We start from the raw sequence: 19,984 nt of genomic DNA on the forward strand, positions 1-19,984 counted from the left end.
GCATGCCGAAAGGCTGCTTGTGTATTTTGCTGGAGCACACCCGAAAAAATTTATGAGCTTAGACTGGATGGCGGAAGACGGTGGAAAAGCTGCATTTTTGGAGAGAATAGGCCGAGCAGTGAAGCAGGCCCAGATAGAGAAAGACATGCCTTTGGAGGCGTCCGTGCATGACGAAATATTTGCGCAGATACAGTCCCCGCTGTACCGCGGAAACAGCACTACAGTTGATCTGTTGGGGGTTCTTGCAAGCTCAAAGACAAAAATCCAGTGGATCCTAGAGAGCAAAATAGATCTGCTTGAGAGCGTGGTGATTATTTTGAAGAAGGTCTCTTTTGTGTCGCACGTTCTTCTATTTCGGGTCAAAGAAGTGTGCACAGCTATCCTTAAAAAAAGAAAAGAAAGCACATGCCAGGAAGAAATTGCCTCTCTTCTGCTTTGGATAATGCGCATTGCCAACGAAATTCCAAACGAAGAATACTTCCGAGAAGCAGAAAAGTCCGCTATTTCAGAGCTCAGGCAGATTCTGGGCGTGCAGTGGGAGTACACTGGCGTCCTTGGGCGCACGGTGAAGGAGCAGAGCCTTACACACCCAGTTCTTGTGCTGAGCATAACGTCGCACACCCCTGAGGATCTGGCAGAGTCCCCGCTGCAGGAGATAGAAAGCCGCATTGATTCATCGGACAGGTACTACATATTCCCGCAGGCAAGGGAGGTTAAGTACTGCCTAACGTGCAGCCAGAAGGATCTGCTGTACTTGTGTGCCAAGCACCTGCTTTTGCTTGGAACTCAGACAGCCCGAGGCGAGGCAGGGGCAATTGCGAGGGCGCTTCTCCTGGAGGGGTACACAGGGGACGCGCTTCTTGTATACGCTGAAAGTTTGGAGGGCAGAAATGTAGCCGTGCTCTCCCTCATTGAAAGCGCAATAACCCCAAACATCCCCATGAAAGAGAAAGAGCACGAACTTCTGTGGGCGCGGGCGCTTACTGCAACAGCCTCGCATGTGCAGGCTATTCCTATTTTCGAGAAGTACCACGAGACCGAGGGGCTCATAGCAGCGCTTTTGCTTGCAGGCAAGCGGGACGTTGCCAGGCCGCTGCTCCAGAATAGGCTGGCGAAGCTGATGGATGAGCTAGCTGTGCAGGAGATAGCGTGCGGCACATACTTCGCGGGCACGCAGAAAAAGTGCAGCAGCTCGATACCGCTTCTTAAGATAGAGCTGGCCTCTCTTTCGTACGCATACGGGGTGATGGACCAGAGCATAGAGCACCTTAATATTGCGTTTGGGCTTGTGAAAACGGCTAAGCACGCAAATGCCCTGTGCAAGCAGCTTCTTGTAGCCGGGCGCGCCGAGGAGGCTCTTGCAATCCTGGACGAGTGCAAGTTTGAAGTGCAGGACGTGGAAATTCTTCTGACAACTGCAGTCTCTCTTGCACAGACCGGGAAGTGCAAAGAGGCTGAAAAGCTTCTCAACTACGGGCGAGTGTTCAATCCAAAAAACGAGCGAATAGACATGGCGCTGCACAATGTGCTTCTGAAGCAAGGAAAGTATGAGAAGGGGTTGGACATCCTCCTGGAGAAAGCCAGCACGTACAGCCGAAACATCCCGGGCGACTGCCATCTCCTTTTTAGCCTGGCGATGGAGCTTATACTATATAAATACGCATCCGACGCGATAAAGTGCCTATACAAGAAAACGGGGAAGATGCCTGCGCAGTGGGTAGATGACCTCTATGCAGCAACAGAGAAGTGGGAAGACGCAAAAGAGGCGTTTCTGTCTGCTGTTATCCACGTGAAGACGCTGGTCTTTGTCGAGCGAATACTCAAGATCCTAGAAAACAGTTCGGGGCTTCTGAACACGACTGAGTACTACGCCAGAAAGCGCGTGATCGAATACTGCATACACAAAAGAGAGTATGAGATGGCCCATGAGCATCTGAAGATAATGAAAAGCCTGTCCTGCAAAATAGACCAAGACCAGGACTTTGTTGACGTTGTGTGCGCTTTCTACAAGAGCCAGCAGTGCGGGTAGGTGCGGCTGCGCCCCAACTAAATAAAACATATGTTTGCTCTACTCTGTCGCTAGCGTAGGAAATTATTCAATAAATCGAAGTAGTTCTACTCTGTCGCTGTAAAAAATATAAAATGTACATATTCAAAACCAAACTATGCTATGTATTTTTACCCGAATGACCCGAAAAGACGTACACGTGCAGATCGAAAGAGCGCAAAGCAAAGATGGCACAGTACGCACATGCAACCCATTTCAAAGACACCCATAATTTTCTACATTTCTCCATGCCAGGGTTTATATTGGGCGGCGCGAACACTTTGGATTTTCTGCATTTTTTCCTCTCTTGGAAAACGCGTCTTTTCTGGGCTTATGGCTTTTTTTAAATATTACCGACACATTCTTGACATTGCTTATTACTATGTTTTTAATGACATGCTGGCGGTGCAGGCCCGTGTCTATGCTGCTGCCGGTTTGCATGCTCTCGGTTAAAGCCAAGTTTTCTATAGAGTCAAACTCTTTTCTGTTCGGCTGGCGATGGTGCAGCCCAGTGCCAGAGTGAGCGTCCTGCGAGGTTACCGAATGGATGCGCATAGCCGGCTCTTTTTCCAGGCTCTCATCAGAATCTGTAACAAAAATCGGATCCGTAGCATCCTCGTTGGAATAGTCCGGCACATGGTGCAAGGGCGTGGGCTCGCCTGCTCTGCGCCGCTTAAAGCCTCCAAAAAGCAGGTCCCAGCACTTTGGGCTTATCAGAGTTTTGGTTTTGGAGTGGTACCCTTGGTTGCACTCTTTGAGACAGCAGCTGACATCAGTCCCTAAAGACCCCAGTATAACTCGCACGCAGTTTTGATGGCATCCGGCGTTATTGTTTGTGCATGCCTCGCCGAAGTTCATAAAGTAGTAGATGCCTCCTGTCGGGCTCTGCCTAAACGTAACCAACCTCTTGGACAGATCTCGATGCAGGCCCAGGGCGCCCAGAAGCTTCCCCATGACAGCCTTGGCAACCACTATGCAGGGCGTCGATAGGAGATCTTCGTCCGTATACTTCGCGCTTTTTGGAAACCTTTTCTTTGGCCTTGCATGCAGAACTTTCCAGCCAAGCCCACTATACTCGGGAACGTGCCCAGGCGCCAGCATAGAATTTCTTTGCTGGAAAAGAGGCATTCTAGAGTCTTCTGTCCCTTCAGCAGGCCGAATTGCCGGAAGCCTTCTAGGCTCCTGGAGCCAGCTCAAAAAGAGCACAGACTTGGGAACCAAAAAATAGTTTTCGCTCTTGCGGTACTCCAAAAAAGTGTCTATGTCCGCCACGTTTGCGCCAAGCTGCGTGTCTAGCTTGAAGGGCACCCCCGCCTCCTTGGAGCTGCTTGAGTGTATTGTTTGGAGCAGGCCCGACTTGTACACGTACATGCTTACACACTCTAGCCCTGTGTCTGCTTTTAGCCTTTTGGCTACGTCCCTAACTGCAAGCACGCTTTCCATGTATACTGGCGTGTCTGTCGTAAGCTCATACATGTTCAAAATAACGTGGTGCTTTTGCTTGCCATTTCCGCACGCACTGAGCACAACGTAGGATATCTCATACTTTGCAAAGGCCGCAGACGCCCACTTCTGCACGGCCTGGACAGCGGCTTTGCCTTCTGGCTCGCTTTTAGTGATTATGCAAAAGAACATTTTAATCGGCCGGTTTCCAAGTAAACACTCAAAATAGCAGCAGGCCGGGTTGCCACGGTTTGCCTGCAGCAGGGCAGAAAACTGCCTGTACGTGGGCAGAGAATGGTAGTCTACATAGCCTGCGCACGTGTATACGCACATGTTGCTGTTTGGGTGCGCTGCAATGTGTTCTTGTGCTTTCTTAACAACCACTTCTTTTGTAGGCCTTCCTATCATGAAAAGGCAAAAATGCTATATTTTATATAGTTTTAGCATGATTCCATTTGATCATTTTTGTGAATTTACGCGTCTCTTTCAAAGAAAAAATCACAATGATTTTTCCCACTTCCTGCGCCCAGCCGAAAACAAAAATAGTGTGTGCACGCGAAAGCCAAAAGCACTAAATATTTAAACGTATCTCCATTTATTTGGATTACAGGCCTCTTCCGCCCATTCCCATCTCAATGTATCCGAATATCTTCTTGCTGAAGCCGGCCATGTTTGGAATCGGGAATCCTCCTGCAAGCATGGCGGAGTCAAAGAGCAGAGAAACTGTGCTGTTGAACTCCTCCTTCTTCTCCTCGCCCAGAAGATTCTTCAGCCCAGAGATGATTCCATTTGCAGGGTTGATCTCGAGTATCTTCTTTGTAAGGTATCCAGTGCTGAGAAGCGAGCCTGCGTTGGCATTTGCCTGCGCTCTAAGAATGTTCTCCATGGCTGCAGAGTAGCTGTACTTGCTGCTGGTGATTGAGCAGGGAAGGGCTCCCAGGTTTCCGGAAACAACAACCTTCTCAACCTTCTCTCCGAGCAGACTCTTGATCTGAGCCACTACGTCCTTAAGCTCCTCCTCCTGGGTCTTTACATCTACAGTCTCCTCTGGGAGCTCAAGCCCCTCGGCGGTAATTCTCTGGAAAGGCATGTCGTTGAACTTGTTGAGTGACTGCACAATGAACTCATCGATGGGGTCGTCCATAAGGAGAACCTCGTACTTTGCCATCTTCTCCAGCGCAGGATTTGACTTTACGTCCTCCTCGTTCATTCCGGTGAGAATGTATATCTGCTTCTGGCCCTCTGCCTTTCTGCTGATGTACTCCTCAAGCGAAATGGGCTCTTCGCTCTTTGAAGTCTTGTATCTAAGAAGCTTTGCCAGCTTGGTGGCTACGTCAGAGCTCTCCTGGTACACTCCCATCTTTAAAGACGCGCTGCAGTTCTTGTAGAACTTCATGTAGTTCTCCTTGTCTGCCCCCAGGTCCTTGAGCATGTCTAGCACCTTCTTGGTGATGACTCTCTTGATGAGGTTCATGACAGACTTGCCCTGCACGATCTCTCTGGACACGTTGATGGGGATGTCCTTAGAGCTGATAACTCCGTGCACGAATCCCATCCACTCTGGAATTGCATCAGACAGGTCGTTGCTTACCAGGACGTTTTGCACGTACAGCTTAATATTGCACGGGGCCTTCTTTCCCTTCTCAAACATGTTGAAAGGCTGCCTGTTCTGCACGAAGAGAAGCACCTGGATGTTGAAGTCGCTTTCAATGAACGAGTGGATCACTGCGAAGTGTTTCTCCCAGTCGTTTGTGAGCGCCTTGTAGAACTCTGCATACTCCTCCTCGGTTATTTTCTCCTCCTTTGGGTCTCTTGCCCACAGCGGCATCTGGTTGTTCAGCTTCTTGTACTCCTGCTCATAGTATGTTTCGGTCTCCTCCGCAGGCTCTGCTGCTGCGTCTTCCACTGCGTCCTCGTCCTTCTCCTCTTCCGGCTTCTTCGCAGCCTCCTTGGGCCTTGTCTTCTCGGCAAGGACAAACATGTAGATGGGGTATGCAATGAAAGAAGAGTGCACCTTTACGATGTTTTCCAGCGTCTTTTCCTCCAGGTAGTTCTTGCACTGCTCTGCAATGTGCAGCACAACAGACGTTCCCTGCGGGTGCTCTCCGCTGTATGGGGCCACCACAAAGCCGCCTGGCCCTCTGCTGCTCCAAATGTACGCCTCCTCCTCGCTCTTTCTGGAGATGACGTCCACCTGGTCGGCAACCAGGAATGCAGAGTAGAATCCAAGACCAAACTGCCCAATCAAAGCATCCAAAGAGTCGCCCTTTCCAGAGCCCTCCTGGATTTTCTTCCTGAACTCCTTTGTTCCGCTGGATGCTATGCTTCCCAAGTAGTTGATCATGTCGGCCTTGCTCATTCCAATTCCTGTGTCCACAATGGTTATTGTGCTGTTCTCTTTGTTTGGAATGATCTTAATGGAGAGCTCCTCGTCCACGCTCATCTGGTTTTCGTACATGACCCGCTTTCTCTTGTCGTTGGCGTCAGAGGCATTGGAGATCAGCTCCCGCAGGAAGTAGTCTTTGCTGGAGTATACAGAGTTGATCAGAATGCTCAGAAGACTGTCCATCTGTGCGTCAAACGAGTGGGTCTCCCCCTCGCTTGTTTTTACAACGTTCTCGTCCAGGTGCACGCTTTCGTTCTCGTTCTGGATTGTTGCGTGCTCCTTCTTCACCTCTTCAAAGGCATTCTGTGTCTCTTGGTCAATATCTGTGTGTTTCTCGTTTATGTTCATTGTGTTTTCCATGCACAAAAAAACTCGTGCATATTTATAGTTTTTATGTTCTGGAAATTTCTCTTTTTATTATTTGCCGCATATAGCCAAATAGATTGGAAATCACCCGAGCACGCCTAAAAGCTCTAATTCAAGCCTTTTCCGTTTACTCTACCCAAAAGCGGACAGATGCATGTGTGGCAGAAACGGATCCATAATTGCAAAAGCAGCTACTTTTGCAGTTTGGAAAAAGCGTGGCGCAGAGTAGCAGCTCTACAAGCACTTGCACGCCCAACGCGCGCCTGCATTCGCCCACAGACAGCAGAAGCGCGCAAACTGCAGCACATCGCATGGCTGCGCGCACGAATGCCCCAAAATCGCCGGAAAATTCGAGACATTTTGTGGGGCACCCAAGCACAAATAAAAGAAGTCTGCTGCACAGGATTTGCAAAGACGGCACGGGCGACTCATTTCTGCCCTCATGCGCTGTGGCAGTGAAAGTCGCTGTAATAGCGCGAGAAATATGCCGTGCAAGCGCATCTCTGCGAGAAAAATAAAGAAAAAGCTTCCGGAATTTTTTAGAGGCCAGACAGTTTATCCAATAGGCGCAGATTCAAGGCTTTGCATGCGCTGGAAAAAAAACATCGAAGCCCTGCAGGCCTGCCATGCAGAAAGAAACAAAAACTATGCAAAAATGTCTATTTACGCGCATGCAGCTTCTCTGCGAAAGTCACTGCACGCTGCTTTTAACAACTGTCACCACATTGTTCAGCACTATGTTGAGCACGCATCTGTTTTGCACGTGGTCCAGCCTCCACACGGAGGGAGACTCTATGAGCACGATCGAGTCTTTTTCTAGCACGTGTGCTTCTATTACGTTAGAGCAGACTGCGCACACGATGCTGTCTACCCCGTCTGTTATGGTAATGCATCCAGCCGTGTCCACGGGAGAGTGCTTTATGACGTACCCGCAGATCATGCCAGAGACTTTCAGAGCGTCGCTGGCCTTGATCTCCCCAATGGAAATGTAGTTTACAGAGGGGTTCCTCTGCTTTATGTGCTGCAGCTGTGCTTCTATGCTGGAAATGGGCGCCTGAGAGCACAAGTACGAATGCTCGTCTGCGCCTCCTTTGGGAGAAGGGGCTTCCGGAATGCTCCCTTGGGAGAGCACAACAGACAGCTCAATTTCTTCCAGGTGCAAAGAGCAGCTGCTGGGGTCCTGGGAGGTCGCGGGAGGAGCCGGGACTGGGCCGTCCAGGCTTAGAGACACCTCTTCGAGCGCGTGCGAGATACTGCTTTTCTCGGCCTGGGACTTTCTTTCTAAGTACTCCGCGCGCTCGCGCCTTTTCTCGTCAAAAAACCCCGAAAGATCAAACGCCTGGCTTTCAGGCGCTGGGGCAGCGTCTGCGCCATTTTCAGGGCTGTCTGAGGGGTGCTCTAAGGGCGCCTCTGTCTTAGACCTTTTTCTTGTGGGGGCTTCGTCTGGCTTTCGTTTCAAGTATTCAAGAATATCATCGAACATGAAATTATTTTTTATGCACAATACAAGTATAAAGGGGTATGATATTTCTACTCCCCACGAGCTGTACAAGGCGCAAACGCAGTGCATAGAAACCATCCTCACGTGCCTGGAAAACAGTGAATCCGGAATGATAGAGAGCCCCACCGGAACTGGAAAAACGCTCAGCATACTGGCCTCTGTGAACGCGTGGCTCAACTCCAGCAACAAGCCGGAGGGCCAGAAGGTGTACATCACCACGCGCACAGTCAAGCAGGCTGACCAGCTGATCACGCACATGAAAAGGATGCAAAACCCCCCAACAATGGCGCTGCTCGCCTCCAGGAAGCACATGTGCTTGAACCCCGAGGTAAAGCAGCTAAAGAGCACGGACATAGACACCGAGTGCAAGCGCCGGGTGAAGGACGGCAAAAACACGGGCACCGGGTGCAGCTACTACTTCAAAAACCCCGAGGAGAGGGAGGAGAAGATCCGGAAAATGAGCCGAGAAATGAGCAATCCGTACTCGATTGAAGACCTGGTCAGAACGGGCGAGGGCTGCAAGACGTGTCCGTACTACTACATCCAGGACAAGCAAAAGAATGCAACGGTTATATTTGCGCCCTACAACTACATTATCAACTCTCGCATCCGCAAGGCGATGTCTATAGAGCTGGTCGACTCGGCCATAATCGTGGACGAGGCGCACAACATTGACGACGCGTGCAGGTCAACGGGCTCTGTTGATGTGCGAAGAGACAAGATCGAGTCTATTCTGTCGACGCTGAATGCCGTCCTAAAGGCCTCGAACGTGGACTCGGAGGAGAAAGAGCTGGTGAGGTGGCTGATAATATTCCTCAGCAAGATACAGGCGTACATACTGGAGAAGATCCCGGAGATTTTGAAGAGCCTGCCCGCGGACTGCATTGTAGAGAACATGGATGGAGAAAAAGAAGGCTCCATCCCGCAGGAGAGGTTTATGCAGGAGATGGAGGCGTTTGGGATGACGGCGGAAAATCTGGACAGCCTGAACAACTGCGTTGGAAGCTTGGTTGAGGAGCTGGAGCTGGACACATACACAAAGCAGTGGCTGGAGCAGATGGTGCAGGTTTTTAGGATGATAATCGAGAAGGGCAAGAAAAACTATTGCATGCTTGTCTCGAAGGGAAAAATATCGTTTATACTGCTGCGCGCTGCCATTATATTCGACGAGATATACAGAAAGTCCAGGTGCGTGGTTCTGCTCTCGGGCACGCTGCAGCCCTTCCGAGAGCTTACAACAGAGCTGTCCACCGAAAAAAACGCGTTCAACCACTTCCTGGTGACAGACCACATCATAAAGGCGTCGCAGCTGTATACAGCGACAATTTCAACATACAAAAAGGCCAGCACCATGGGGGTGTTCAAAAACACCAGAGACAGGCTGTATTTGGACGCAGTTTCCTCTGCCATCATAGACATAACGCAGTCCCTGGACGGAATAGGGGGGGTGCTGTGCTTTGTCCCAAGCTACGTTCTTCTGAACTCGCTCAAGAGCTTGGTTGAGAAGCACGTCATGCTCATAACGGAGTCCAAGCTCAACAGCGAGTTTGAGTGCGACCTGGAGAGGTACAGAAACATCTGCAGGCGGGGAAAGTGCGTCTTCCTGTGCGTCTTCCGAGGCAAAGCCAGCGAGGGAATCGACTTTCGAGACCACGAGTCGCGCGCTGTTGTTTTGGTGGGGATTCCTTACCCAAGCATCAGAAACCACGCGATCATAGAGAAGAAGAAGTACAACGACACATACATGCAGAGAACAGGCGCGCTGTGGTACGAGCAACAGGCCTTTAGGGCGGTCAAGCAGGCGCTGGGCAGGTGCATCCGGCACAAAGGCGACTGGGGGTCGATATTTCTGCTGGACTCAAGATACGAGAGGGCAAGCATGCTGAGCAAGCTCCCGAAGTGGGCAATCAACGGGCACATGGCGCTGGAGAGCAAGGAGAGGCTGGTGGAGAAGTATAGGCCTTTCCTAGAGCAGCAGGACAAGTCAACCACAGAAAGGCCGCCAGGCCCCAGCACAAGCGCATACCTGCAAAAGAGAAAGTACATGCACGCTGGGTCCTCCAACAAGAAATGGGCGTGAAAGAGACAAAGCGCGCAAAGGCACCCGCAGAGCAGCAGAGTATAAATACAGCACGGCAGCAAGGGCGCAGGCTGAAAGCCCGCAATAGAGCTGCTCTCTTAAATATAATGTTAACGCGCATTTGTGTTTATTTTGCAGCTGCAAGCTTGGCAAAGCCAGCGAGCACGGTTTTATTTTCTGGGCTTTTTGGGCGGTGCTGCGTGCCTATTTCAATGCTTGGGGCTGAGTGCCGTGCACCTTCAAAACGGGTCCACGAGCTTTATTTCTCCCGGGCGGTGCCAAAGTGCAACCAAATCTGCTTCTATGGGCATGCCCAGACTCTCCGCGGCAGACACTTTATTAAAGCAAGCAGAAATGCGCCTTTCTGCGCTGTGCCTGCCCGATCTTTACGTACATGTATGCCTGCGCCTACTCCTGCAGGTAGCTTCCAATCCCAGGAATTCTTTCCTGGTCCACGTCCACGCCCTCGACGTCGCTTGGCTGGCTGTCAGCCGTGGGCCTGGGCCGGATCCAAAACTTAACGGTGTTATCGACCGAGCTTGTAGCAAGCGTGTGCCCAATCGGGTGAAAGTCCATGGACCATATCGTTTTAGCGTGGGCGTCCGGTATCACGCGCACCGGGTACTCGCTGTGCTTTTGCCATATATACACAGAGCCTTCGCCGCCTCCAGACACAAAGAGGCTGTCCAGGCACGGATGCACGCACAGCGCAGTTGCCTCTTTCTGGTGGCCTTTATGCGTGAACTCCTCCTTCATTGCGCGCAGGTTAAACATTTTAATGACCTGGTCCTTTCCCCCGGATAGAATGCACTCTCCGTCGTTTGTCCACTTCAAGCACAGAACCGTGTTTTTGTGGATGTGCAGCGTGGTCAGCTCTTTCCCGCGGGGGTCCCAGAGCTTGACCAAATTGTCCTTTCCCCCGCTTGCAATGAGCGCATGCCTTTTGTGCCACTGCCCCACGCGCACGTCCCACCCGTGCCCGGTAAGGCTTCTCTCCTCCTTTGCGGTCTGGAAATCGAACACTTTGATCGCCCCGTCGTCCGAGGCGGTGCAGAACTTGCTGCCCCTGGGGGAAAAGCTTATGTCTCGGACTGCCTCTTTGTGGGCCTCTATCAGCTGCAGGTTGTTCATTGACGGCTGCCAATACTTCACCACGCCGATCTGGTCGCCGGACACCAAATAGTCGCCGTGCGGAGTCCAGCAGAGCGACCGGAGCGCGCTGTCGTGGGCCTGCAGGATTGTTTCAAAGTTGAAGCTGAACCCGTTCCACAGCGTGAACTCGCCGGTTGCTGCTCCGGAAATGAGGCGCCTTCCGTTCGGGGCGTAGCGAATCGTGTTTATGGGCGTGCGTATTTTGTTTATGCTGGTGTGCGCGAGGTTGACGGTCAGGCTGTTCGAGAGCGAGCAGGAGCCAGTAACGGGCGGAACATAAATCGAGTAAAGAGGGTGCTTCTGGACGGCCCCAAATCTCCCCTCTAGATTATGCTTGAGAAGAGGCCCGTTGTAATCTACGTTTCTTCTGGCAATTGCTTTTCTCATTCTCTTTCCGTCGTACACAACTCTCTGGCCTCTTCCATCGTCGTCTTCCATTCGGGGCTGGAAATTTAAATTTAAATAAAAGCCAGCGACATAAAATTTTAGATGTCGCTCAGAAAACAGCAGCAAGAAATACAAAAACACAAAGAGATAAAAGACTCTTACGATCAGAAGAAAGGCAAATATGACATACTGAATACGTCAAGAAAGGGAGAGTTGGTGGCTGACGGGGTGGTAAGCACCGCCGACATAATGCATATGGCGGACATAGGGACGCGCGAAAAAGTGTTCAGCTTGAAAATGGAAAACGGGCCGTACAAAGTGCGGTACTCGCCCTCTGGGGACACGGCGCTGTATATGGGCCAGGAGGAGGTGAAGTCTGTGAACATGATGGGGCTGACCGCGAATGCGGAGGTGCACCTGGGGGACAGAATATACGACGGAACATTCCTGCACTCTGGCGCGTTCTATGCGCTCGCACAGTCCAAGGCAGTGTACATATATGACAAAACGGGCGTGGAGGTGCACGTTATGAGAAACGCCCGAAAAGTGCAGAGCATAAAGTTCCTGCAGGACCACTTTCTGCTTGCAACCGTCTCGCAAAACGGGTACCTGAACTACCAGGACACGACGATAGGAAAGCACATTTCTGAAATCAAAACAAGAGAGCGAGAGCCCACGATGGAGGTTGACCGGACGAACGGAGTGGTGTACCTCACGGGAAGCTCGGGAACGGTCTCATTGTGGTCGCCCCGGTCCCCGGAGTACCTGTCAAAGGTTCTCTGCCACCGCTCGAGAGTGAGCCACTGCAAGATCAGCGATGACGGGCGAGCCATGTACACGGCGTCCAAGAACGAGCTCAAAAAGTGGGACATTCGAAACATGTTTTCGCCGATGGAGGAGACAACGATGCCCTCCCTAATCTCGGAGATGGCCCTGAGTCAAACCGGGAAGCTTGCAGTCGCGCAGAGATCGCACGTGCTCGTGCACAACCAGTATCTGGCCCCCGAAATACAGCACTACACGGGCAGAGAGATGGCCGCGTCTCTGGCATACATGCCGTACGAAGACGTGCTCACGCTCGGCACCGGGGCTGGCATAGAGAACGTGATCATCCCAGGGGCAGGGCTGGAGGTGTACAGAAGACACGAAACCCCAAGGGCCTCAAAGAAGGACCGGCAGGACATGGAGGTGCGCCGGATACTTGAGAAGATCCCTGCAGACATGATATCCCTCGACAACGAGACCGGAACCGAGATGAAGGAGCTGTTCAAGGAGGAGATCACCCCGATGAAGTTTGAAACCCCCGCAGGAAAGGTCCGGCGAATGATGAAAATGAACTACGGCTAGGCGCAGCCCGGCACACGCATAAAAATAAACCAAATATTAATAGACCTGCACAGAGAGTATAAGAGTATAGGCCCGCGGCACGCCCCCTGCGACCAAATATTTATTTATATGTGCTCCTCCTCGGGGCGCATTGCCGGCTTGTACACGACCATGTGCCCAACGCACAGCAGAATAGAAAGAGTAATTGTAAAGAAGAGAGAGACAAGCGAATTTGGCATGAAAATAAAGAAGAGAAGAGGCACTCCCAGGGCCACTGCGTACGCATACATCTTCGGGTATACATTCCCCAGCACGCTCACGGTGTCGCTGGGGTTTTCCATCGCCACGTACAGCACGCCAAAGCACATCCCTATAGGCAGAATGAAAATAGGGTGGATAACCAGAAACAGACACAGCAAAACCCCGCACACGCTCAAGTAGTTGCCCCCCATGTTTCCGTAGTTTATCACAATCCTAGACTTCCCCTCCTCCAAGTTCACGGGCATGGAAGCACACGAGTAGTCCAGAAAGTCCTTCAAAGGAACCCGCTTCTCTATTTTATCCCGCACGTAGAAGCCCACCTCGCTGTATATCTTGCTCTGCATGCTGAAAAACAAAATGCCAAATATTAAAGGATATTATTGCACGCGTGAAACACAGTAGCAAGCCCCCAAGGCCGCAGCAGAAAAAGTCGCCCCTTGCAGCGCTCACTGCGCGCTTGAAATCTCTTTTATGTGCGCAGACACAAGGTCTTTCCAGAAGGCCATGTCCAGCAGATCCTCGCTGCCCTCTTCTGCGCGCTCCCCGAATATTGCATTTTGCACAAACCCGTACTCCTTCATAACCCCAGAAAAGACTTTGTCCGTGGCCGTGCTGCTGAGCCCGTAGTGCACCCCGCCTGTTTTCTGGTCGCACACGAGATAGTGCGCCAGCCGGTACTTTCCGTGCCTGTTGTAGTACATAAACCGAAACATTTTGGGCACTTCCCGCGTCCGGTCAATGACCACGTCAAACTTCGACTCGTGGAAAATGTCAGAGCCGCCCACATACTCCTGCCCGTCCTCCACCGCGCCCTCCAGGTCCTCAATAATAAACAGCTCGCCAGAGGCCGGAGATATCTCAAGAATAGGCTCAAAGTTGGAAAATGACAGCCTCCCGTCGATTTTCTGGAAAAGCTCCAGAACTGCAGTCGTGCTCAGCGGAGTGCTGCTTCTGGTCAGCTGAAATGCGCGCATGAAAAAATAAACACGGACGAATAAATACGCGCGCGTGCAGAAAAGGCCTTTGGGAGACACCTTATGGAGGGCTTGTAGCTCAGTGGTAGAGCATTCGACTGCAGATCGGAATGTCCCGGGTTCAAATCCCGGCGAGCCCTTTTTCTTTTTTATGCAAGAACACACTTGGGGACGCGCAGCGAGCTGCTTCCAGAGCATTGAGGACACGCCCTCCAGGAAGGAAATGACCTGGAGGCTTGCCCTGTATTTTTCAGAGCTTCCTGCAAAAGAGCTCACGCAGGCGGTGTATCTCTCCATTGCGAGGGTCTCTTCAGAGTCGAACGGGCTGGAAATGAACGTGGGCGAAAACAGCCTCCTAAAGGCGCTCAGCAGATTCAGCACCACCTCCACAGAGGCGCTCAGAAAAAAGATGCAGGCCTCCGGGGACATTTCAACCGTGGTTTCGGCAGGGAAAAGGCCGAGGCTCTTTTTTGCAAAAAGAAAGACGCTTACCCTCGAGGCAGTTTTTGAGACCCTCGAGCGGATTTCGAAAATGGCAGGGAAAGACTCAACCCTCAAAAAAATAGAAATAATTGCCGAGCTCCTGGCACAGTGCACGGAAAACGCAGAAGTTAAATACGTCGTCAGAGCCCTCGACGGAAAGATGAAAATAGGCCTCTCAACACAGACAGTTCTGTGCAGTCTGGCGCTCGCTTTCCTCGCAAAGCACACGCCGAACGGGAAGAACGCACTCGCCAGCAGGAAAGCGCGCAGCGAAAAAGCTGCTGCGGAAGAAAGCGGAAAGCTGCTGAAAAGCGGGGACTCAGAGCCTGCGGACACCAGCAGCATAGAGTGGTCGCTGGAGGAGATAGCGGCGATGGAGGAGATGAAAGAGGCGTACGCGCAGCTGCCCTCCTTCGAGAAGATCATACGCCTGGTGGACGAAAAGGGCTTGTCTTCGCTGAAGGAGTCGCTGATCACGCCGGGGTACCCGCTCCGGCCGATGCTCGCAATCGCAGAGAAGGACCCGGAGACGGCAGCCTCGAGGTTCAGCGGAAAATACCTGGTTGAGTACAAGTACGACGGGGAGAGGGTGCAGGCGCACTTCTTTGGCGGAAAGGTCGAGCTCTTCAGCAGAGGCCTGGAAAACACAACGGAGAGGTTTCGCTCCCTGGTGGAGCCCCTGGTGCGCGCAAACATCACGCAGGCAGACTTCATACTTGACGCAGAGGTCGTTGCATACTGCAGAAAGGCCGGAAAAATACTTTCGTTCCAGACGCTTTCAAACAGGAAGCGGAAGCTCACGGAAAGCAACGCGGACAAAGAGGAGAGCGAAATTGCGCTTTTTGTCTTTGACCTCATATACCTCGGCGGCCCGCTCAGCAAGCTGCCCCTCCCGGAGAGAAAGCAGATGCTTGCAAAGTCGTTCCGGGAGACTGCGGGCGAGATAGAAGTCGCGCGCAGCTACGCCTTTGAGGAGCACAGCCCCGAGCGCCTGAGCGAAATATTCGCAGAGTCCATTGCCGCGGGGTGCGAGGGCGTTATGATAAAAAGCGCAGACCCGGAGTCCACGTACGAGCCCTCGAAGAGAAGCCAGAAGTGGGTTAAGCTGAAGTCCGACTACGTCGCAGGCCTGCACGAAACCATGGACCTGCTCGTTATTGGAGGGTACTTGGGAAAGGGCAAGCGCACGGGCGTGTACGGGGGATTTCTCCTGGGGTGTGTGAATGCGCTGGGAGACGTTGAAGCGCTCACAAAGATCGGCACCGGGTTCAGCGAGTCTGTCCTCGAGGAAATCGCCCGGGCTCTTCAGCCGCACGTGACAGAGACGGCGCAGGCGAGCACCGGCGCAGGAAATGCCCCGGATGTTTGGTTTAAGCCTGTTTTGGTCTGGGAGGTTGCAGCTGCTGGGTTTTCCATATCCCCGCTGTACACGGCAGGCCTGGGGGCGCCAGAGCTTCCAGAGGGCAGGGGAATTTCGCTGCGGTTCCCCAGGTTTGTGCGCGCGAGAGCCGACAAGACTTTGGAGACGTCTACAACATGCGAGCAGATTCTGCACATGTTCAAGCAAACTCAGGGCAGCTAGGCCCGAGGCGAGAAGGCCCGGGCGCTGAATAAACATGCACTTTGCCTGCACTTCAGAGCCTTTTCTGGGATTTTGGCGCTTTTGCTGCGCTGCCCATGCGCGCGTTTTGCGTGCGAACTGCGGGCATTCTGGCACTTCTATCTGCTTGCCTTGCATATTTTCATTACATATAGTAGTATTTTGTTTTGCAAAATATGGATTCCAGTTCTGGCATGGCCTCGTTTGGAGCAAACACCACGGAGAATGTGGAACGGATAATTTCGCAAATTAAGTCGCAGGAATACACGTACACAAGATGCACTTTCACATCTGCGCCTACGAAGAAGGCAGACCTAAAAAAGACAAAGATCCCTTTTATTGTTTCTGCGACCATTCTTCCTTTGCACGAGCAGCCAGCGAAGAGAGTTGAAGCAATTCCAAGATGCACAAACTGCAGGGCGTATTTGAGCATGTACTGCGAGGTCATTCCCCCCGGGTACAAGTGGAGGTGTGCTCTCTGCAGATGCACAAACGACTCGCAGCGGCCCCTCCACTCGTACGGAGGGTCTTTGCGCGTGTTCAGCCCGTCAGAAAACGCAGAAAACAACAAGAGGGTCAGCAACAACCCCGTGCTCACGGAGAGCATACTCGAGTTTGTCTCGCCCTCAGAGAAGGCCACGCCGCCGGCTGCCTTTATGGTGTTTATTGTGGAGTGCACGCCTGAAAGCGTCGAGAAGGGCACGTTCAGCACGGTCCTGCGGCAAATAGTGGGCGCGCTGGAATATCTGAACGATCCGCACGAGAGAGCCCGCATGTGCATTATGCTGGTTTCGTCGACTGTTGAGATAGTTCGCCTGTGCGGGGAGACTTTGGAGGTTGACCGAATCAACGAAGTGGAGGGGGCGCTTCCCATGATCTTGGAGGAGGAGTACACAGCGAAGGTGCACGAAATCAGAGAGCGCCTGCAGGAAAAAGTTGGCCAAATAGAAGAGTATATTCTGGGGGCGCCGCGAGAGCATGGAAACAACTTTGGCCTGGCCTTGAAAGTTCTGAAGAGAATGTCTAACCGGCGGGCCGAGGTGTTTGGGTTTCTGGCCACGCCGCCGTCAGTGAAGGCTGGGGCCATAAATAAGCCCACGCCTGGGCTGCGGCCAAACAACACGTTTTACGAGAACATGGCGATGAGCCTGCTGGAGGAAAACATTTCGGTAAACCTCTACATCCTCTCGGCAAAGACGGTTGAGGTGCCCACCCTGATGCCTCTTGTGGAGAAGACTGGGGGGTACATTCGATACTACCCGGCGTTTATAGGGCATTACTCGCCCGATAAAGAGGCGCTCCGGTGGGACCTGATCCAGCACTTCTCCTTGGACAACGGGAACAACGCGTACTGCAGAGTCCGCGCTTCAAACGAGGTATCCATCCGGAAATACTGGGGAGTGGACGTGCAGAACGACGGGCTGATCAAGCTGGCCCGGCTCTCTCGGGGGAAAACAATTTCCTTTGAAATCGAGTACGACCAGGACCTTGTTTTGGAAGGCCTCACAATACAGATAGCCACTATATATACGAACTCGGGCGGAGAGCGGGTTGTGCGCATTCTCAACTTCTCTGTTGATTTGGGCCCGGTCTCTATAGACATTCTGGGAATTGTGCACGGGATAGCCCTGAAGGCGCTTGACGCGGAGATCGCGCAGAAAGGCCAGGGCATAAAGACGGCCTTGGCCATGGGCACCAGCACAATTGAGTTCGCAGGTATAGTAGGAGCCATGGCGGCGTTCCCCATCTTTATGCACGCCCTTGTTAAAAACAAAGTGTTCAAGAACGTTTCGCCAGACCTGCGCGGGCTTATGTATCTGACTTTTTTGGAGGCGCCTATGAAGACGGTGGACGCGCTGATATACCCTACTCTTGTTAGAATTGGCATGGAAGGCTACGAGGGCGCCTCGGACGTGGTTTTGCCCACGCCTGTCAGGCTGTCGTGCAGCAGCATCACAGCAGACGGCATATACTACTTAGACAGCGGTATAATTGTCTACATATTTATAGGAAATAACGTAGAGTGTAATATGCTGGCAGAGGTCCAGGGGCGCACGGTCATCAGCCCAGAAGACAAAGACTCGGAGCCCATCAGAAACGCCATGGACTACCTTGTGGACGGAAGAGTGGCGGACCCTGTCACATACATAGTCCACCAGGAGGGATACTCTTTCCTTCTGGAGGGCATGCAATCCATGCTGCTGGACGACGGAGCATCCCCTGTCTCGTCAAACTACCAGGAGTACTACAACAGATTCTTGGCGAAGGGATACATAAAGTAGAAGTGCAGTGGAATGAATAAATAAATGCACAGTTGCAGGTGTATGCGGGCGTTGGTGCAGTGCACGGTTTTCTATGCGCGGAGGCTTTTGCGCAGCGGCACGAACTGCCACATTTACGCTTTTTCTGGATATTTGTTTTTGCAATTTTACATCCGGTTATATGGATAAAGTGAGAAGGTATACGAAAGAGGCTAAAGTAGGAGAGGGGACGTATGCTGTTATATATTCCGGAAAGGAGTATTTGGTATCGCCAACGGATGCATCTTCTGACGTGATAACCGAGACGCCTCCTGCAAACGCGCTCCCAGGGAGGCAGGTCGCCATAAAGCGCATCAAGAAAGATCCAAACCAGCTTGACATAGACATGGCGACCCTGAGGGAGATAAAGCTTCTGAAGTATCTAAAGTCCGAGTACATAATAGACCTGTACGATATAGTTGTTCAAGACAAACACATACACATAGTGCTCCCGTACATGGAGAGCAACCTCGAGGTGATAATACGCAGCAAGAACATAATACTTATGCCGCAGGACGTAAAGTCCTGGATGCTGATGATATGCAAGGGCGTGCACGAGTGCCACTCGAGGTTTGTTATACACCGAGACATAAAGCCAAACAACATTCTTGTGGGGAAAGACGGGTCTTTGAAGATCGCCGACTTTGGTATATCCGTGGACATTGGATTCCCACTCCGCGCGCTTACCCCGAACGTTGTAACGCGCTGGTACAAAGCGCCAGAAATACTTCTGGGCTGCTCAAACTACACCTTCGCCATCGACATATGGGCGCTTGGGTGCATGTTCGCCGAGATGCTCCAAAGAACCCCGTACCTCCCCGGGAAGTCAGACGCCCACCAGCTGGAGCTGATATACCAGGCCGTGGGAACGCCTTCGGAGGAGGAGTGGGCGGAAATAGGGCACAAGACAGAGGGCATATCGCCCCCACAGCACATTCCCAGAAGCAACTTTGACGCTGCCTTCCGAGCAGCAGGCACCGACGCAATAGACCTTCTGAATAGGATGCTGGTCTACGTTCCCCACAAGAGAATAACAATAGAGGAGATACTTGCACACCCGTATTTCACAAACTCGCCTCCGCCCACTGCGCCCAGCCAGCTCCCATTTGACGCGTTGCCGCACAACTAGATATACCCAGTAAATGCGCAAGTTCAGCGGTATGCCTCTGCGCAGATGATATGCCTGTGCGCTTTGGGCAGCTGCTCGCAAGATGTAAGTTTTCTTTGCTGGCGACCGGGCGGAGTTTTTGCGTGGGGCGCCCACTCTTTGTATATAAATGCATCTGCCAGAATTTTTTTAATGGATGAAAGAGCGCAGCTCATACCAGCAGCAAAACTAATATCGCACTTGGCTCTGATAGACAAGGAAGAGAAGATAGACAAGAAGAGCATTGCGATACTTTCACAGTTCACAGAGAAATACATAAGTGATATACTGACACGGTCCGCCCTTCTCGCCAAGCACAAAGGAAGCCAAGTCGTGACGGGCGCAGAGGTTAAGTTTATACTCGAAAAGGAGTTTGACTGCTTCATTGCAACAGGAAACTAAGAAATGTACAGTGAAGATGCAGCGCGTTAAGAACCCGCAGCGCCCAAGCCGTTCGGCGCTTGAAATAAACGACCGCTTATTTATTTATGCGTATTGCAGAGCTAGAAGCCCAGAGTAAGAGGCAGTTTT

General features: G+C 52.0%; 13 protein-coding genes across 13 annotated transcripts; 7 read left to right on the forward strand and 6 right to left on the reverse strand.

Annotated features, from left to right (window-relative positions):
- Window positions 1-67: 67 nt before the first annotated feature.
- Window positions 68-2,029, forward strand: NEMAJ01_1686 (uncharacterized protein; the record flags this gene model as incomplete). The annotated part of the gene is made up of 1 exon (XM_047915524.1): window positions 68-2,029. The coding sequence occupies one exon, from the start codon at window positions 68-70 to the stop codon at window positions 2,027-2,029; it is 1,962 nt and encodes a 653-aa protein (XP_047771481.1).
- A 276-nt stretch (window positions 2,030-2,305) lies between these two features.
- NEMAJ01_1687 (uncharacterized protein) lies at window positions 2,306-3,898 on the reverse strand (the record flags this gene model as incomplete). The annotated part of the gene is made up of 1 exon (XM_047915525.1): window positions 2,306-3,898. The coding sequence occupies one exon, from the start codon at window positions 3,896-3,898 to the stop codon at window positions 2,306-2,308; it is 1,593 nt and encodes a 530-aa protein (XP_047771482.1).
- A 196-nt stretch (window positions 3,899-4,094) lies between these two features.
- NEMAJ01_1688 (molecular chaperone HtpG) lies at window positions 4,095-6,236 on the reverse strand (the record flags this gene model as incomplete). Its single annotated transcript, XM_047915526.1, has 1 exon — window positions 4,095-6,236. One exon carries the CDS (start codon window positions 6,234-6,236, stop codon window positions 4,095-4,097), a length of 2,142 nt encoding a protein of 713 aa, XP_047771483.1.
- Window positions 6,237-6,933: 697 nt separating this feature from the next.
- On the reverse strand, window positions 6,934-7,725 carry NEMAJ01_1689 (uncharacterized protein; the record flags this gene model as incomplete). The annotated part of the gene is made up of 1 exon (XM_047915527.1): window positions 6,934-7,725. The coding sequence occupies one exon, from the start codon at window positions 7,723-7,725 to the stop codon at window positions 6,934-6,936; it is 792 nt and encodes a 263-aa protein (XP_047771484.1).
- Window positions 7,726-7,738: 13 nt separating this feature from the next.
- On the forward strand, window positions 7,739-9,823 carry NEMAJ01_1690 (fanconi anemia group J protein; the record flags this gene model as incomplete). The annotated part of the gene is made up of 1 exon (XM_047915528.1): window positions 7,739-9,823. One exon carries the CDS (start codon window positions 7,739-7,741, stop codon window positions 9,821-9,823), a length of 2,085 nt encoding a protein of 694 aa, XP_047771485.1.
- A 408-nt stretch (window positions 9,824-10,231) lies between these two features.
- NEMAJ01_1691 (polyadenylation factor subunit 2) lies at window positions 10,232-11,413 on the reverse strand (the record flags this gene model as incomplete). Its single annotated transcript, XM_047915529.1, has 1 exon — window positions 10,232-11,413. One exon carries the CDS (start codon window positions 11,411-11,413, stop codon window positions 10,232-10,234), a length of 1,182 nt encoding a protein of 393 aa, XP_047771486.1.
- A 51-nt stretch (window positions 11,414-11,464) lies between these two features.
- Window positions 11,465-12,709, forward strand: NEMAJ01_1692 (U3 small nucleolar RNA-associated protein 7; the record flags this gene model as incomplete). The annotated part of the gene is made up of 1 exon (XM_047915530.1): window positions 11,465-12,709. The coding sequence occupies one exon, from the start codon at window positions 11,465-11,467 to the stop codon at window positions 12,707-12,709; it is 1,245 nt and encodes a 414-aa protein (XP_047771487.1).
- A 104-nt stretch (window positions 12,710-12,813) lies between these two features.
- Window positions 12,814-13,293, reverse strand: NEMAJ01_1693 (PRA1 family protein 1; the record flags this gene model as incomplete). The annotated part of the gene is made up of 1 exon (XM_047915531.1): window positions 12,814-13,293. One exon carries the CDS (start codon window positions 13,291-13,293, stop codon window positions 12,814-12,816), a length of 480 nt encoding a protein of 159 aa, XP_047771488.1.
- A 102-nt stretch (window positions 13,294-13,395) lies between these two features.
- Window positions 13,396-13,923, reverse strand: NEMAJ01_1694 (uncharacterized protein; the record flags this gene model as incomplete). Its single annotated transcript, XM_047915532.1, has 1 exon — window positions 13,396-13,923. One exon carries the CDS (start codon window positions 13,921-13,923, stop codon window positions 13,396-13,398), a length of 528 nt encoding a protein of 175 aa, XP_047771489.1.
- Window positions 13,924-14,074: 151 nt separating this feature from the next.
- Window positions 14,075-15,988, forward strand: NEMAJ01_1695 (DNA ligase 1; the record flags this gene model as incomplete). The annotated part of the gene is made up of 1 exon (XM_047915533.1): window positions 14,075-15,988. One exon carries the CDS (start codon window positions 14,075-14,077, stop codon window positions 15,986-15,988), a length of 1,914 nt encoding a protein of 637 aa, XP_047771490.1.
- Window positions 15,989-16,182: 194 nt separating this feature from the next.
- On the forward strand, window positions 16,183-18,288 carry NEMAJ01_1696 (protein transport protein SEC24; the record flags this gene model as incomplete). Its single annotated transcript, XM_047915534.1, has 1 exon — window positions 16,183-18,288. The coding sequence occupies one exon, from the start codon at window positions 16,183-16,185 to the stop codon at window positions 18,286-18,288; it is 2,106 nt and encodes a 701-aa protein (XP_047771491.1).
- A 160-nt stretch (window positions 18,289-18,448) lies between these two features.
- On the forward strand, window positions 18,449-19,435 carry NEMAJ01_1697 (cyclin-dependent kinase 7; the record flags this gene model as incomplete). The annotated part of the gene is made up of 1 exon (XM_047915535.1): window positions 18,449-19,435. The coding sequence occupies one exon, from the start codon at window positions 18,449-18,451 to the stop codon at window positions 19,433-19,435; it is 987 nt and encodes a 328-aa protein (XP_047771492.1).
- A 171-nt stretch (window positions 19,436-19,606) lies between these two features.
- NEMAJ01_1671 (uncharacterized protein) lies at window positions 19,607-19,855 on the forward strand (the record flags this gene model as incomplete). The annotated part of the gene is made up of 1 exon (XM_047915509.1): window positions 19,607-19,855. The coding sequence occupies one exon, from the start codon at window positions 19,607-19,609 to the stop codon at window positions 19,853-19,855; it is 249 nt and encodes an 82-aa protein (XP_047771466.1).
- Window positions 19,856-19,984: the final 129 nt, after the last annotated feature.

This window comes from Nematocida major, assembly GCF_021653875.1.
Source record: "Nematocida major strain JUm2507 chromosome Unknown 2439, whole genome shotgun sequence".
NCBI classification, from domain to species: Eukaryota; Fungi; Microsporidia; genus Nematocida; species Nematocida major.